Here is a 16,479-nt window from a genome sequence, read left to right as displayed (position 1 = left end):
GAGGTAGGCTACGCCCCTCTGTTTTACAGATGTGGATGCCAAATCAGAGATCACTGCCCCAGGTTAGGCCTGAGATGCGCTCCTCCCAGTCCGCCTCTGCTGCGGGCCCCACCCACAGCACAGGAGATTGGAGGCTTTCTAGTGTCAGAATCTAGCCTGAGTGCTTTTGCATAACAGCCCCATGAAGTAGATGCCATTATTACTCACTTGTTACAAAAGAGTAAACTGAGGCCTGTTTGCTCAGGTTGGTAACTTACAAGATTTATCCAGTCACCTGTCTCTTCTGTTAGTATGGAGTTGGGGGAGCGGAGTGTCAGAGATAGATAGGATCCCAGTTTTAGCTACATGTCTATTTTTTATTCAATATATTAAATATATTAATCAGAAAAGTCACATACTATAAATCCAGGAAATACACAAATATAAATGTCAGAATCTGTCATCTGTCTTCCTCCTAGAGTGAGTTTATGTACATGTAGAAGGAGGTAGGAAGAGAGAGCCAGTAGGAAGAGGCTGGGAAAGGCTTGCCTAGGCTGGTGGGGCCCATCCCTCCCTCTCAACTGCCCCCCCTCCCCCACCTCAACCTCTTCCTTCCTGTATTTACAGCAACATTTGGCTTATTTACAGCATGGCAGTGGTGTGTTAAAAATGGTTTATCTTACAAAAACACGAAGGCCAGGGCTGGGATGGGGAGTAAGACAAATAATAGGGGTCTCCCCCATGAATGCATCCCCTTCCCCAGGGGATGACCTCCCAAAGCAAGTGAGGAGGCCAGTCAGTCTGCAGCTCCAGCCCAGGCAGGGGGTAGTGCTCTGGGAGTCCAAGGGCCATGGGCTCAAGGCACGTGGGGTGGTGCAGGAGTGTGCGTACACAATGCACGTGTTCCTGGGCTGGGGTCAGAAGGGCAGCGTCTCCATAAAGATCTTGTCGACGATGGGCGGAGGAGGCACCAAGTCCTCCAGCTTGAGGTAGAAGATGCGCTGCAGGCCCTGGGTGCACAGGGTCCGCAGCTCGGGCAGCTTGCCCAGCAGGCGCGACAGGCAGCTGGCCGGCTGGGACTCGCCTGCCACAGCTGAAACGTGCTCCTTCAGGCAGCTGGCGATGCGGTTCTGCAGCTCCTCCACCCGCCGAGGCTCCTGCAGCCCGTGCCGGTCTGTGAGGAAGGTACAGGATTAAACTCCCAATCTGAAGACCGGGCCTCCCCAAGACCTGGCCTTTCCCGGCCTCCAAAACTCCTCTGGCACTTTGCAAAAGCAGGTTCACATATAAGAGCCCATCAGAAGTCTAGGAAGGCAGTAACATGCATTATCCTCAACTTCCCAGGAGAGAAACTGAGACCCAGAGAGGTTAAATGACTTGCCCAAGGTCAAAAAGAGGAACAAGAATCCTAGCCAAGTTTTCTGAATAGACCAGTGGTTTTGGGTTGTTTTTTTTTTCCCCAAACTATCCCGAGGAGCCATGGAGTTGAGTGGTGGTCTCCTGGGGCCCACCTCCAGGGAAAGCTGGCCTCAAAGCCTACCACTCCCTCCTCCGCCCAGAGAGCCCCAGATTCTGTCCCTTATAGCTCCATCCCCTGTGGAACTTAAGTAAAAATGGGACATGGGCAAATTCAGGTGCTTTAAAAAATAAAACAGAGAGATCTGAAAACCTCCATATTGAACACCCAGAGCCCACCCTGCATCATTATATTTACAGAAAACACAGCAGGCTCAGGTAACCCGTGCTGTCGGAAGTCGGGATGGCAGTTACCCTTGGGGGAGCCAGTGATTGGAAGGAACACAAGGAGGGCTTTCTGGGAGACTGGTCATGCCTGTGTCTTGACCTCGGTGCTGGTTATGTGAGTGTGCTTAGTCTGTGCAAACTTATCATTTGAACAATTATGCGACATAATTCAGTAAGAGTTTAAAAAGAAACCACAACCCCAGGCTACACACAATACCTACACAGTCTGGAGCTTGGGTCACCTGGGATCATTCACAGACTTGCCTGGGCTTTACAGTCAGGTGCAGCTGGGCCCAAACCCTAGCTCTGCCTCCTACCAGCCGTGTTGCTCTGAGCAAAGGCTCGCCCTTCTCTGCATCTAGTCACCCTAACTTCACCATGTCGGGGCCTAGGAAGTATCAGATGCCAGCCTACCCAGGGCTCTCAAGCCCTCCCCAGCCCCAGGGACTGGCCACTCACCTGTGATGAGGACGAGCGCAGAGAGGCAGGCAAAGGCAGGGACATCGACAACCAAGCTGTGCAGGGACCGGGAGAAGGCCAGAATGCCATCCATCCAGTCACCGAAGCCTCGGGCGCACTGCAGTCGGTGCAGTACCAGGCCGGAGCAGAAGATGAGCTTCCCCTCGGCCGGCTTAGACCTGGCGGCAGAGGGGACGCAGATGGTGGTCAGGGGGTCTCCAGAGCAGGGCATCAGGGGAGGGGCGAGGCAGACAGCAGGCAGCTCACCGGTAGGCCAGGCGGAGGATGAAGAGCTCCAGGAAGGCAGACTCCAGCAGCAGGTCCCGATCTCCTGCACACAGCTCAGCGAAGCCAGGGATCTTCTCGGCCCACTTGCGGATGACCTCCAGGGACCCCGAGAGCAGGTCATAGAACTGCTGTACATCCCTGGCATCCTCCTTCCCATAGTGGGGCAGCACCAGCTCCTGGAACTAGGGGGCAACCCAGTGGGGTCAGCACCCCACATAGGGCCCTGGACAAGGGCCACCATGTACAGCCACATCATGCATCAGAGGTCAGGGCCCAGGGGTGAGAGAGGAACTGAGATTCCATTCCCCTCCTGCCTGCCAATTCTCAAACATTCACCCATGGTGGGGGCTGCTGGAAGGAGCACATTTTTCTAATTGGCCACCCACCCAAAGGGGTACAATTTTCCATCTGGTCAGCCCACAGGGGCTCTTCTTTTTTCAATTTGTCCAACTGGGTGGCAGGAGGGTGCTTTCCTGTTGTGCAGAGGCACTGGATGTGGGCTGGCGGGGCTCACCTTGGAGTAGTCCAGTTTGGCTGTGCTGGGCCCGGAATCCAGGTGTGCACGAACCAGGGAGGTGAGGAGATTGGCAGGGGAGGCATCTGGGGGCTGCCTGGGCTTTGAAGGGAGCCGCCCCCGCCGTCCCTTTAGGCTGTCTGTCCGGACAACTGCAAAGAAATGGCAGGGGTGAGGAAGGGAGGAAGGGACCCAGGAAAGGGCCTCCCAACCCAAGCTGTGTACAACAAAGCTGGGAGGCACCAAGGACCTAGAGCCCCTGAGACACCCCCCCCCACGCCATCAGCAAGGCAAGTGGACCAGAGATGGGGTGGAAATAGGGTCCAGGCATGCCTTGCCCTGCGGCCCACCAGGACAGATGTGGGGGACTCTGCCCCCCCGACCCACCAGGCCTGCCTCTGTCCTAGCCACCCACCTTCCTTCACCATGCCCACGGCCAGGCACTTCTGGAAGCGGCAGAACTGGCAGCGGTTTCGCCGCCTCTTGTCCACAGGGCAGTCCTTGTTAGCCAGGCAGATGTACTTGGCATTTTTCTGCACTGTGCGCTGGAGGGGGAACAACACGGAACAGGCTGTCAGAGTATGGGGAGGGGACCGTCCAGATCCTGCTGCCATCATAGACAAAAGCACTCTCTGTTCACAGCTATTTTTCTAACATTTGGGTGGCAGGGGAGGGAGAGGTGGAAGGGTGGGGTGGGGGAGAAAGTCTTGGGGACATTGGGGGAGGTTCTGCATCAGGAGAAAGAGCCCTAGGACACCAGATTAGGGGGTAGGCACCTGTACTTCTTATGTGCCTGCATCCACCTATCCCTTTCTCGGGGGCAGACGGGAGAGGGTCGAGGAGGGGTGTGGGGTGTGGGAGTTGGGACGGGAAGCTGAGCAGGCACCCTGAGCTGGGACAAACACACAGCCTGTTCCCAAGTCCACCCCCAGCCGTCAAGCACCAAGCCATCTTCCCAGATCCTTTTATCTCATGCCAGGAACACGAGCGCCTGGGGCCCTCCTTCTCACCGGGACCCTGACTAGGGGGAGGATGGGCAGAGGAAAACCAGAGGCTGGCCATTGGAACGTACCCTCCTGGGTACCCCTGCAGCCCACCCCCTCAATGGAGTGAGAGACCAGCTCATCCCCACTGCTCATGAAAACCACACCCAGGACAGTCCAGTACCTTGAAGAAGCCCTTGCAACCCTCGCAGGTGCGGACACCGTAATGCTGGCATGAAGCGTTGTCCCCACACACAGCACAGCGGCCATCGCTTCCACCCGGAGCTCCGCTCCGGGACTTCGCTGAGGTCACAGGCATATTCAGCATCCCCGGGCAATCCAGGTGTGGAGAAGTGGGCACCAGGCCTGAGAAAGCCGCTGGCATGGAATAGCTCTCTCCCTCCACCAGCTGGTGGGTGGCCTGGGAGGGGAACAGCTTCAGGGGGTTCTGAGCCATGCTGGGGCTGGGGCCGGTGGTCGGGCTGAAGGAAAAGAAGGCCGGTGGCTGGGGGGGCCCAGGGGCCTTGGGCAGCTGCTCTGTCCATGCCCGCAGGTTTTCATAAGTCTGGTTGGGTGAGAAGGGGCCAAAGGAGCCGTCCCAGGGAGAGAGCTGGGGTGGCTGAAGGCCGGGCGTGGGCGGTGACGGGGCTGAGCAGGGGCTGCCATAGTAATCAGAGCCGCTGGAGGACAGGGTCTCATCTAGTGGGCCACTCAGGGTGCCAGGGTAGCAGCCATACACCTGGAAGTCCTCGAACTTGAAGGAAGCAGAGGCAGGGGAGGTGGCTGAAGATGATGATGTGGAGGATGCTGAGGAGGAGGCTGAGGAGGGTGGCTGGGCTGTTCCTGGCAGCTGGTAGAGGAAGGTGTCGAACTCCCCGGTGTAGCCATCCATGAAGGTGCTGAAGCTGGGCAGGGCAGTGGGGGCAGTGGGAGCCACCTCGGGGCTGGCCAGGTCCATGGTGGGCTTGCTGAGTTCGGAGGTCAGGGGGTTGTTTGCCAGGTGGTCACGGGGTCCTGGGCTTGGTGCTGGTGTCCCATATTGGGCTTGGATACAGGGCATCTCTGGAGAGGGAAGACACCCAGGGGTGAGGGGAGGGAATCAGTGAGCAAGACCTGAAGCCTGACCTCTAAGGACAGACCCCCCCGAGTAGCCAGGTGGCAAGAATGCCAGCCAGACTTGGGATCCTGTGACGTTAGGGTCACAACCCACCACAGAACCCAGGAATCCTGGACCCACCCCCAACCCCCAACCAGAGCACCTCCTTGTCACAAAAAGCCCCTGGGCAAAGGCCCAGTGAGAGTGGGCTCAGTCGGAAGGCCAGCCACACCCAGTCAGCCTGGGAACCCCAGGGAAGGCATCCAGCCAGCACTTCTCTGCTGGAACAGGGAAAAGCTGTGTTCCTTCAGCCCCCTGCCCTCCCTCGCCTGGTAAGGCATGGGTGGGGGCTGGGAGAAGCAGCCAGGCTCAGCCTCAGCCCAGTCCCCAGGAACTGATATGCTGTTCCTCCAACCTGGCACTTCTGGGAATATTCCCAGGCACTGCCTAGCATCTGCAAAACCCCCTCTCCTCTCCCCACAGTGCTAGGGAAGAAGGACATCCTGCAGTGGAAGAGGGGCTGGGAGTGAAGGCCTCACTGCCTAAGAAATCAGCCTAAGCAGCAATGACCCTGTCTCCTATCCCTGCCCCCACCCTACATACTGAGTAAAGGCTGAAGATTCCACATGTACCCTGGTCCTGCCACCTCGGGGACAGGTACCCATTCTGTACTTGGCTAGGATCCTCCTAGGGGCAAAGAGGAAGAGCCCCCAGGCCTCCTTACCCTGTCCCCAGCTCCCCAGTGGATTGAGTAACCTGGCTCCAGACCTTTAAAGGCCATATGCTGAAGAAAGGCTGAGGGGAGGCTGGAGGGAAGAGAGAACAGCCCTTTGACATCCAGGAGAATGGACAGTCCCTAAGAGGAATTTCTCTGCTGCCCCCAAAGCATTTTCCTCTGTAATATTTATAAGAGAAGTCTTGGAGTGCACCAGAAGACTTGAGGTGGCTGTGCAGGGAGGAACCTGCTGGTGGGAGGGTGAAAGCCATCCTGCCACTGCCTGGGTCCCTCCACTAACGAGTGTCTGTGCTGTGAAAAATTCAGAAGCTCAGACAAAGGGGGTTACACCCCCCAAACCTGAGGAGCCTGAAGGAGCAGAACCAGCATACTTCAGGGGGATCCTTAAGTTCCCAGACTGGTCATAAATTAACAAGAAGAAGCTCCAGGATGGTGTCCCCTCCCATCTCCATGCCTGGGGTCTGCAGGACTCTAGCCTCACCAGTCAGGGAGGGAAGCTGGGTAAGAAAGCAAGCTGGAACAGAGCACCATAATCAAGTACAGCAGGAAGGGGCAATGGCTGACACCCCCTCCTGGCCAAGAGTCCAAGAAGTCCTCTGGTTCTAGCCTTTCTCCCACCTCCATGGGTCCTGGACAGGTTAGCACCACCCCTAACCTAAGACTCCCACAACCAACCCAGACAACAGAGCCTCTGGAAGCTCTGGCCCCACCTACCCAGTGGCACCTATCCACAGGCACACAGCACCTGTGAGAGATAAGGGTGGCCACGTTTGCCTGCACCAGGAGAGCCTGGGCAGGGATGGGTTTGGGGTGGAGGAGACGCAGTAGCCACGAAGGGCTGGGCGTTCCAGCTTTATTCAAATCCTGTTTCTCCACTTGGACGTCCCACATCCGGATCAACCCCCACCAACCTATCCCTCAACCCCCATGCAGATACTTAATGGCACAAGATATGGACCCACATTGGGGGTGGGGACAACTGCGCAGTCCCACAGGGAGGAGGAAGAGGCGGGGTTGAAGGAGGGAGGGGGAGAATCCGGCTTCAGGCAGGTACTGGCAACAGTGTGCCTTGCACCTGTTATGCTGAACCTGCCTCAGGCTGCACCCTACCTGTATGATCCAACAAGTACTATGGGGGTAGAGGGGTGACTATGGGGGCAGAGGGGTGGGGGTATCCTCCGGGTAGTACCACACCAGAGACTCTGACATCAGCAACTGCCATCCAGGATCCCCAAGGACCAGAGTTTCCACACATCTCTCTCTCTCTCTCTCTTCTCTCTCTCTCTCTCTCTCTCTCTCTCTCTCTCTCTCTCTCTCTCTCACTCAAACACACACACACACACACACACACACACACACACACACACACGATTCAAGCTACAGCTAAAACAATCTTCCTTGTGCTTCCAGAAACCCTGCTCCTGCCCTCTTGGAGAAGACTTTATTCCAGCATGCAGCAGCACCCACTCCACAGTTCAGCTGCCAATGCTGGCCATTTCCTTGGGGAACCAAGAGGTCTCCTAGCATAGTTCAGGCAGAAACTTCAGGCTGGATCCCTGCAAACTAAGTCACAGACTCTGAAGTGTTAAGAAAACTACTAGGGGCATGAGGAGGGGGCAGACAAGCTTGCAGGAAGACCCTTTTGGAAATCCAATCCTGGCAGAAGTCGGATGGATCCTAGCAGCTGAAGCTCTGTGTACCTTTACCCCCACTGTACTGAGAATCCCATCAGCACCCCAGTCTAGGGCGCTGTGTGCCCAGGTGGGCAACCTGGGAGACTGAACTACAGCCAGCTTCCTACAGAACAAGTCCCGACTCCTGGCGCCAGCCCTAACCCCCTGGAGGCTTCCACCTTGCACAGACACTCCCCCCACCAACCCGTTACCTGGCGCCAAGTAGACTCTAGTCCGATCTGGGTCCTCATCCCGTTCCAACCGCTCCTCACCCCAACGCCAGAGCTGCACCCTACACCCGCCCTCCTACATGATTACCCTACAACATCCTTTCTACCCGCGCGTACACCCACCTCCTTCATGCAACACTCCGAAAAAAACTAAAGAGCTCTGATGCACGGCACGCTCCCCGCGTGGGTACCTACCCGACCGGCTTCTGCTCCCCCTGCCCGGGACCAGCGCCCCGGGTTGCAGCCTGATCCCGAGTGCGCTTCAGCAGTCCTACACGCTCCCTCAACCTTCGCAGCCTCAGCCACTGGGGCTCCCCGGCTGAGCCGACCCTCTTCTTAAGCGCTCCGTGACGCACGGAGAGGGGCGGAGGCGCCTCTGACGCACGGCGGGCGAGCCCTGGCCATACAAGGGCGCGGGGGGCGGTGCGGTTCCGGCAGGAGGCGGCGCGGGCCGGGGAGCCCGAGGGGGCGGAGCAAGAAGGGGGCCTGGAATGTCTGTGCGGGTGACGCACGAGGGGTTCCATTGACGCAGGGAGCCCGGACTGTTTGATCTATAAATAGTCCCCTCGCGCCCACTGCGCGGGCTAAAAATAGCAACTCGTGGACTCCCGAGGCTCCCCCCGCGCGACTCAGGACCCGGCCCGGTGTCCCCAGGTCCGAAATAACTGGCCCGGGAGGGCCAGAATCCGAGGAGAGGGCGCTATGGAGCCGCGGCCGCAGGGCTTCCCTGACGAGGATCTCCTCACCCTCCAGCTGCTCCCGCGAGCCATGACCGACCGCGCCCGCTCCCTCCGGCTCCCTTGGCCCGCTCCGCCGTGCACCCTCCCAAGTCCTTCCTGGAAGCCTGGAACTGGGGCGGGCACGCAGGGACACACCTGAGGAACCTGCGCCCCCACCTCAGCCCCGTGCACTTGCTCAGGCTTTCCCAGCACGGTCTCCCCAACAGGTTCCCGGGCTGAAAGGCTGCCCCGAGGCTCAGTCTGAGCCTTTTTCTCTACCCCCACCCCCAATTTCCTATGCAAAGTACCTTCCGGAGGGCAGGGGTTTGCCAAGCCGAGGATGGGCGGGCCAGTGGGCTCTACTCCACCCGCTGAACTTCATTTCTCACCAGTCCCCTCCACAGTCCCTTCCAAGTTGAGTGAGCTCTGGTGGGAAATTACCGAATTTCAGAATCGGGTGGAGCCTGAGAAATGTTTTAGAATTTTGCAGACTCTTCCCCATTTTATAAATAAACAGGCTCAAAATAATGGCACTTGCTCAAGGTCACACAGGAAGGTGGTGGCTCACAGTTGGGGGATGTTTGTGGAACCTAGGGCCACTGAATGTGTCTCTAGGAGGTCTTTTCTCACCTTCACCTGTCCCTAATAAGGGAGCACCCACACTCCCACCTCACCTCCAACACCTGTGTAAAGAGTAGCTCTGCTCTGCCCTACAGGAGCAGGAAGGGCCTTCCAGGGCTATAGCAAGGCACAGATCATGCTGCAGCCACCTGGAACCTTCCCTGGTCTGGCTGTCACCCCTCCACCCCCATTCTGCCCCTAGCCAGGGGAGCCCTCACCTGCTAGGTAAGAGAGGAAGGAAGGGCTAATATTCACAAGAAGAGAGCTATCCCCCTATAGGTCGGAGACACACACACACACACACACACACACACGCACACACGCCCCACCCAGCCCCCTTCTCCCCTGCAAGTCAACATGAAGAGTTTCTGCTTCCTCTGAGCCTTCACCCACAGATCCCAGTCTCACCTCATCTGGTCATCCCACAGCACTTCCCTCTACCCTTCAGGCATTTCCTTCTCCTCATGTCTGCTTCCATCTCAGATTCCCCACTCCCTTGTCTCCAGCCCCCACCTCTGCCCACTCAAAGGTCCTGCCTGCACCTCAGACTTTATCTCTTCCAGACAGCACTTATCTCTGCATTTCCTGCCTGTCACCCCGTCTCTGCTCCTGATGCCCCACATGTAACTTTTCATTTTTTTCCTGAAATTCTATTTTGGAATATCTCTTGGATCCTTCATTCCTACTGCCAGCCACAGCCGGTGCCTCCCTGGCACCTGAAGGCAGCAGCAGCAAACCAACTGAGTGAGGCCCACAACCATTAAGAAAACTATCTCCACTTTCCAAACACCACTGTCCATCCTGGATGGAGCAGTCTTCAGGTAATGCCAATCTTATTCAGTGATCTGGTTAGGACCAGCCAGAACTTCCCCATTACAATCTCAACGTGGACGAGTCTTCAGAGAGCTCTGGCTTTTCCCAAGCCATCTTCCAGAGACCCTTCAAGGCTACCTGGGTAAAGGTGAAAAATGAGCAGGTACCAATGGGACCCATCCAGGATCCCCACCCCACTTAAGCTAAAGTTTTGTGAGTTTGTTTGTTTGTTTTGTCTTGGGCTTTTTGCATAAGACTTGTTTAGGAAGAGAGGATCCAGCTAAAAAATCAAGCTTGAACCATCAATATACTTCATGTCCTTCCCATTTTGCAGATTAGGATCCAAGGATTCCCAGAGGAGCTGCACCCTGCTCAGGCATACAAAGCAAGTCTGGGCAGGTGAAACTAGGCTGGCCACCCAGTCCCCCATCCAGCCCTGGGATGCCTCCCTCCACCCAACAGGGCCTTCCTCAAAAAATAAAAATAATCTTAGCATGTCAGCAAAAGATGATTCGCCAGATCAGCATTCTTCCCTCTATCCCCCACAATGCAAACAGGTGTATTAGCTGTGGCTTGACCTATGTGTGCTCAAGCCCAGCCTCAACAGTTCTTTGAGAGCTGGGCCAGCCTCGAGCCCTCGCACCTGCCTTTCCTCCCCACCACCTTCCATCTGCAAAAAGCAGCACAGACCATCCCTACTCTCCCATGAGGAGGCCCACCCAGGAGCCCCAGGGAACTCAGGTTTGTTGAGGAGCTGTCCAGGGCCCTGGTCTAAATCTCTGCATCTCAGCACTAGCCTCCAAATCTGTGTGTGCAGCCCAGGCCCCACCTTCCTCATCTGTTGCAGGTTTGGAGGCTGTAGTCTTGCTGTTGCACAGGCAGAGGGGAGGGGAGGCAAGTGCACCTGCCTTGGCCATGCTTGTGGAGGTGGGGGGTGCTGGAAGGTCTAAACACAATACACTCCGAAAATAGGAGAAAAAGGCAGTCCTTTGGCAGTACAGCCCAGGCCACCCATTAGGCACCTGTGTGGAGTACCTAGTCTCAGACAGAGGGGAGAGAGAAGAGAGGGGCTTATCCTTGCTGGCCAAAGGCCCTCCAGGGAGGGTGGGCTAGAGCTCTGATGGGGGGTGGCATCTGGCTAAAGTAGGACTGTGGGGAAAGGCATACTTGATGCAGACATTGGAGGCCTAGAGTAGAAGCTGGTCCCAGACCAGACAGAGACTCTCAAGGGACCCTTCCCCCTTTAAGAAGTCCAGCCTTCAAAAGCGGAACAGCTCCCAGGGATGCAGGTGGGATGAGGGACAGGTAATGATGAGAGAGGTATCCAAAGCTAGAGGAGAGAACCAGAAGGTAAAGATGGGCCATGATAACACAGAAAGGGCAGGGATGGAAGAAGTCGTGCTGGATACAAGACAGCCACCATGTCAAGCTCCCCAGCAGGCCCAGCCCACCAATCTACCCTCATTACCCTCCCCCCTCCCTGCTGCCCCCATATAAGGACCTTAGGCTAAACCTTCCCACCATTCCCTGGGCATATTGCTCCTCTTCCTTCTAACAATGCTGATCCTCCAAAACCTCATCTCATGTGCCACCATCTTGGACCAGCCTAACTTAAAAAGTACATCCTCACTGGGAGATGGGGGCATGAGGAATACCAGTCAAGGGTCAGCCCAGGGCACTTCACATGGGTTCTTCCATTTAACCCTCTCCCCAGCCTTCCAGGTTTAAATTCTGACCCACATTTTGAAGAGATGGAGGTTTTGGCGCAGGACTCAAACTCAGGTCCCCTAGCTCTCAGCTTTGTGCTGGACCCAATGCCCCCTTGATTCTTATAAGGGCACTACAGAGCCAGGTACACACAGGTATGGCCCACAAGTTGAAAGCCGTGGTGGCCATGAGGGGGTTTTGGGAGGGACTGGAAGCATTACAGTTCAGTCTGGACATGGCCCCCCATGTGTGTTCACTCTGGAAAAGTCATCAAAGTACACTCTTAAAATATCACACCTATCATTTGCACATTTTTTGGTATATAAGCCACACTTTCAAAAATAACCATTTAATTAAAAAATAGCCACACCTCAATGAAAGTAATATATATGTATGCAGATGGTACAGATGCCGCTGGAATTTATTGTGTACAAACACATTCAAGTGTGGATTCCTGAAATCTCAGGGAAGCAGTGGCTGTTCCTCATGACTTACTTGCTCTGTCGATACACACTCAGAACACAACTACAGCTAGGGGAGGCCATAATATCTGACATTAGAAAAGGGTCTTCACAGTATATTTTCTGTCAGCACACCATGTTTTCTGAACAACTCACTAGGCCCTTGCCCCTCCTAGTCACATCTTATGGGGACTTATCATGTGTTCAGCCACATCCCTCCCCGATGTGTGAACCTGAGGGCAAGACCCTGTCTCTCTCACCCTCATGCATCCTCAACAGTAAGTAGCCCGGGGCCACCCCAAATGGGCAGCCAATGTTCCCCAGCCAAGAGGGAGGGCGTGGAGCTGGGTGAACAGGGAATGGAGGAAGTGGAACTGCACTGCCCCTTTCCCACAATGTCCCCCGACCTCGAGATGGGCCCCTTTACTGCTGAGCAGAGGGCAGGAACTTGTCCTACTTTCACCAAGACCATCCCCACCCACAGGCTCCACACCCTTCCCTTGGGGTGGGCAGAGGGAGTGAGCTTTGCCTCCTCTCTCTGAGAAGTGGCCAGGGGAGCTTCCCCTCCTCAGCCCCAGGCCCTATCACCTGCCTTGACCTGGCCACTTCCTCTTCCTGCCCTGGCAGCGGGCAGGGGATGTGTGCTGGGGGTGGAGACACACTGCCTACTGCCCCAAAGGGCTTCCCATGGACAGCTGTGAGAGCCGCGGATGTAGAGTGAGGTCCAGGCCACCAGCTCTGATGTCCTGGCCCTGGCCCAGGCCCTGCCATGGCCACACCTCTCCCAGCAGCCCCAGGCAGGGGCAAACAATTGAGGAGTTCTCGGAGGCATCTGTGACCTGGAGCCAGCAAAACTGCGTGCAACCTGGGGCCAGGCCCTTGCCCTCCCTGAGACTGTTTCCCCATCTGTCCAATGCAGATAGCATCCCAGGTCCCAGCACTATGAAAATTCAATCTGCTGCCGCGACTGGTGTGGTTCAGTGGGATGGGCATTGGCCTGCAAACCGAGGAGAGGTCATCGGCTGCTCCGGTCAGGACCCATGCCTGGCTTGCAGGCCAGGTGCCACCAGCTGGGGAAGTGCAGGAGACAGCTGACCCATGTTTCTCTCACACACTGATGTTACTCTTCCTCTCTTTCTCCCTCCCTTCCCCTCTCTCTAAAAGTAAATGAATAAAATCTATAAAAAAGAAAGAAAGAAGTCAATCTGCTAACAGAAGGGGGCAGCTCCACAGTGAAATGGAGCACTGTCTCGGGGCAGGGACTCTAGGGACCTGCAGCAGGACCCTAGGGCATTCAAGGAAAAGAGACACCAGGTTCCTCAGCTCAACTTGGGAGTTGGCACCCCCCTTCTTCAAGAACCAGAGAAACAAAGCAACCCCATCCCCATCTCTCCCCGTTCAGGGCTTCAATAAAAGGAAGTAAGAGTGTGCCCAGAGATGTGGCTCCACCCAGCACCAGAAAATTCCAGATTCTGTATGCAGCAAGTGCTCAATTAATATTCTGAAGAAAGCCAGTTAATTAAGGAGGGCAGGCCTCTCTCCACAGAGGTCATCTTCGGTCCAGTGATTTCTCAACCCCCATTCCCTTCTCAGGCCAGAAGGAATTAACATACAGCACAAAGGAATAAGATTAGACTTCAGGAAGAACAGCCAGAGCTGGGAAACCAGACAAGACCACTGAGTTCCTTTGGGAAAGGTCGCCCACACCTCATTTGCACCTTCCTCAAATCCCCTTCTGTGCCCCTCCTTCTGCTCAGCTCCTAGCTAGCTCTACTCTCCTCCACCCTTGGAGGGTCTCCCACCACCCTGCAGAACATCAACACCCACCAAATTCTTCTGCCCTTGCCCAGGGTCTCCACCCAGCCACCTTGGGCAAAATTTCAAATTCCAAAATAAAAACCCTCTGATAATGAGCCCCAGCCGGAAAAACTGATGCATTTTCCTATTGTTAAAGTATTTTTAGTCACAGGCTCTGGATTCGTTCAGAGACTCTCGTTCAGAGACTCACGTTCAGAAAGGGAAAACTTTTTCTTTTTTTTTTCCTCAAGAACTGAGAAGGAGAGTACAGGAGTCTCCCACGTAAGGAGCTGCCACTTATTCCATGCCAGGCCCAAGCCCCTGGCCTTGGGCCTGGGGAGCATGTTTGCGGCAGGCTGGTTGGCAGACCTGCCAGACCTCACTCCAGCTCTGCTTCTCAGGCACCAAAACCAGCTGGGAAGCTGGGCAAGGAAAGCAGGGCAGGGGTGGAGGGCTCAGGGAAGCCAAGCCCAGGGGTCTGCCTCTTAGTCCCAACCAGATGGGGGACGCAGGGACCCTCCTCCAGAACCAGTGCTGAAATGCCCTGATGCACACCCAGCTGACTCCAGGGTTCTCCCCGACCTGAGCACAGCAGTGCCCTGTCCATACCCAGTCAACAGAAGAGGAGGCTCAAGACCCCGATGGAAACCTCTGAGGGAGGAGACGGCATCATGCCTCCAGTTCTCAATCACAAAGTGTCCTCAAGTCCAATGCCCATCATCCAACTGTAGTCAAGCCCCTAACTCATTCCTTGGGATGCTGGCCACCCTTGCTCCCTCCTCCTCCCCGACTCCTCTCAAGGGGAGAGAAACCACAAAGCAGACGGTCACAATGGAGAAAGATCCAAAGAGCCCAGCACTTGTGCCTCAGTTTCCCTGTTCCTAAGACTCACCAGCTTCCTCCTCACGATCTGCTGTGACTCAAAGATCCTGGACAGCAGCACCAAGCGAGAATCCCAGGGCTGGCTACAGGCTCTTCCCCACGGCCTCAGGGAGCCCTGAGGGAAGAGACGTGACTGCCCAGTCAGCCTGTCCTGCCCAGCCGAGGTCGTGCACCAGCTGAACAGGCTCAGGACATGGAGCTGTCTCCAAGCCAGCATGTCCTCCTCTGTTTATATAGCAGAAACCAGAGCCTGCCTCTGGGGAGGGGGAGCTGCCTCAGGGCCCTCTTGGCTGAAGTCTGACTTTGGACCAGGTCAGCGAGAGCCCAAAATAGTCAACTGACGGGAGCCCTGGTGTGAGCATGACGCTGGGCCCATGCCCAGGCCTGGCAGACAGGTGCCACGTCACAAGACCAGCAGCCCTTGCACTCATGGGGCCCCAGCTGGCACCCCTCAGGGTGGCCTTGGCAGTGAGTCTGGCATGAGAGTTCCATCCTATCACCCAGACAACAAGGTGACCACAAGAAATTCTGCCATGGGGGCTGCTATATACCCAGGGGAAGGCTGGGAGCTCAGGGCTCCGGGTATGAACTGAGGGTGCAGCTGAGTGGAGAGAAAGATACATGGCCCACTGCTGTCATCTTTACTCTCGTGCTTCCCGAGTCATGATCTTTGGCTGACCAGGGACACCTGCCTCTCCCACTTACAGTAATTCCTCTTCCCGTTCCCAGCCCAGAGGTGGCACAGAGGCTGCTGCCAGGACACACCCAGGACAGCCCCTGGAAAAGGAGGCCCTGCTTCCTGGGGCTTCTCTCTTTCCATCCAGGCTTGAACTGGACATCCATCCTCCCCATCCCAGCCACCTGTCTGGGACTCTTTGCACTCTGAACACCAACTCCCCAGGAGGCAACAGTGTTTGGAGGGGCTGGGGAAAAATACTGAGCCAGCTCTGGCTTCATCAAGGATCTCTCAAGGCCGGAGGTGGGGTATTGCTCAGAGATGGCCCTCTGTTCCAGGGACAGAAAAGGGAATCGTAGGGTCCCCATCCAGGGTGCCAGGATGAACTCCAGCTCCCTCAGGTAAACATGATAACCAGGACTATGGTGTCCTTAGCCCCATCCCAGTATCTCAGGTCCCCAGGGAGAGGGCTGGTGGAAATCCCACCCCCACCCCCACCTCTCACTCGCAGGTCAGCAGTACCTCTCTGGAAGCTTGTCCAGACAGGACAGTGTGTCCTCATCAGCATATCAGGCCTCTGGGCTCACCTGGAATCCAGGAGACCTGGATTCTAAGCTTGGCTCTACGTGTCCTCACTGTAGGACCTTGAGAAGTCACTTCTTCCCTCTGTAGCTCAGTTTCTTCACCCATAAGGAGGGAGGTAAGCTAGATGGCCAAGGATCCCTCTGGCCACATCCACAAGACTGAGGTTCTCCCTCTCAGGAAGAATGCTCGATGAATAGTGGAGGGTCTATCCCTGCCCTTGGTTAGCAGGATCCTCCTCATTCACAAAGGCACCTCCCCATACCAGACCCCACAGGGCCTTCAGGACTGCCATAGTGGGGAGGGGGTGGTCAGCACCCTTTCGGGGAGGAATGGAGTAATCCCCACCCTCCCTTCATGCATTCCCCTGGTGCAGTGTCTGTACCCTAGAAACAAGCCAGCCTCCCATCCCCAGTGTCTTCCCCATTATACTCCCAGCCTGGCCTTGAGCTACCCATTAACTTCCTGGAACCAGGCACATGCTGCCTTAGGAGCAGCTGCCATTCCCCACCCGTAACCA

General features: G+C 56.1%; 1 protein-coding gene across 3 annotated transcripts; it reads right to left on the bottom strand.

Annotated features, from left to right (window-relative positions):
• Nucleotides 1-335: 335 nt before the first annotated feature.
• Nucleotides 336-14,919, bottom strand: NR4A1 (nuclear receptor subfamily 4 group A member 1). 3 transcript variants are annotated; one of them, XM_090273204.1, is made up of 7 exons: nucleotides 14,712-14,919; nucleotides 4,151-5,028; nucleotides 3,399-3,528; nucleotides 2,984-3,135; nucleotides 2,449-2,651; nucleotides 2,182-2,360; nucleotides 336-1,153 (listed from the first exon to the last, which is right to left on the bottom strand). In XM_090273204.1, the coding sequence occupies exons 2-7, from the start codon at nucleotides 5,024-5,026 to the stop codon at nucleotides 897-899; spliced, it is 1,797 nt and encodes a 598-aa protein (XP_090129330.1). In that variant the 5' UTR covers nucleotides 5,027-5,028; nucleotides 14,712-14,919; the 3' UTR covers nucleotides 336-896. The 3 variants fall into 3 exon arrangements, with proteins under 3 accessions (XP_090129330.1, XP_090129331.1, XP_090129329.1); XM_090273205.1 differs by lacking the exon at nucleotides 14,712-14,919 and adding an exon at nucleotides 8,729-8,817; XM_090273203.1 differs by lacking the exon at nucleotides 14,712-14,919 and adding an exon at nucleotides 7,897-8,038.
• Between the last annotated feature and the right edge of the window lie 1,560 nt (nucleotides 14,920-16,479).

This window comes from Furipterus horrens, unplaced genomic scaffold (genome assembly GCF_987537825.1).
Source record: "Furipterus horrens unplaced genomic scaffold, mFurHor1.1.pri manual_scaffold_4, whole genome shotgun sequence".
Classification (NCBI taxonomy): domain Eukaryota; kingdom Metazoa; phylum Chordata; class Mammalia; order Chiroptera; family Furipteridae; genus Furipterus; species Furipterus horrens.
The sequence above is the reverse complement of the archived record's forward strand: the minus strand, read 5'-3'. Positions and strand labels throughout refer to the sequence as shown.

What these genes read in the sequence shown, in the direction of transcription:
- NR4A1 (XM_090273204.1), bottom strand. Translation starts at nt 5,026, where the DNA reads ATGCCCTGTATCCAAGCCCAATATGGGACACCAGCACCAAGCCCAGGA. An exon ending in GTTGCAAGGGCTTCTTCAAG is followed by an intron (nt 3,529 to 4,150) that starts GTACTGGACTGT and finishes TTCCCCCTCCAG; the next exon opens with CGCACAGTGCAGAAAAATGC. An exon ending in TGCGCTCGTCCTCATCACAG is followed by an intron (nt 1,154 to 2,181) that starts GTGAGTGGCCAG and finishes CCTTCCTCACAG; the next exon opens with ACCGGCACGGGCTGCAGGAG.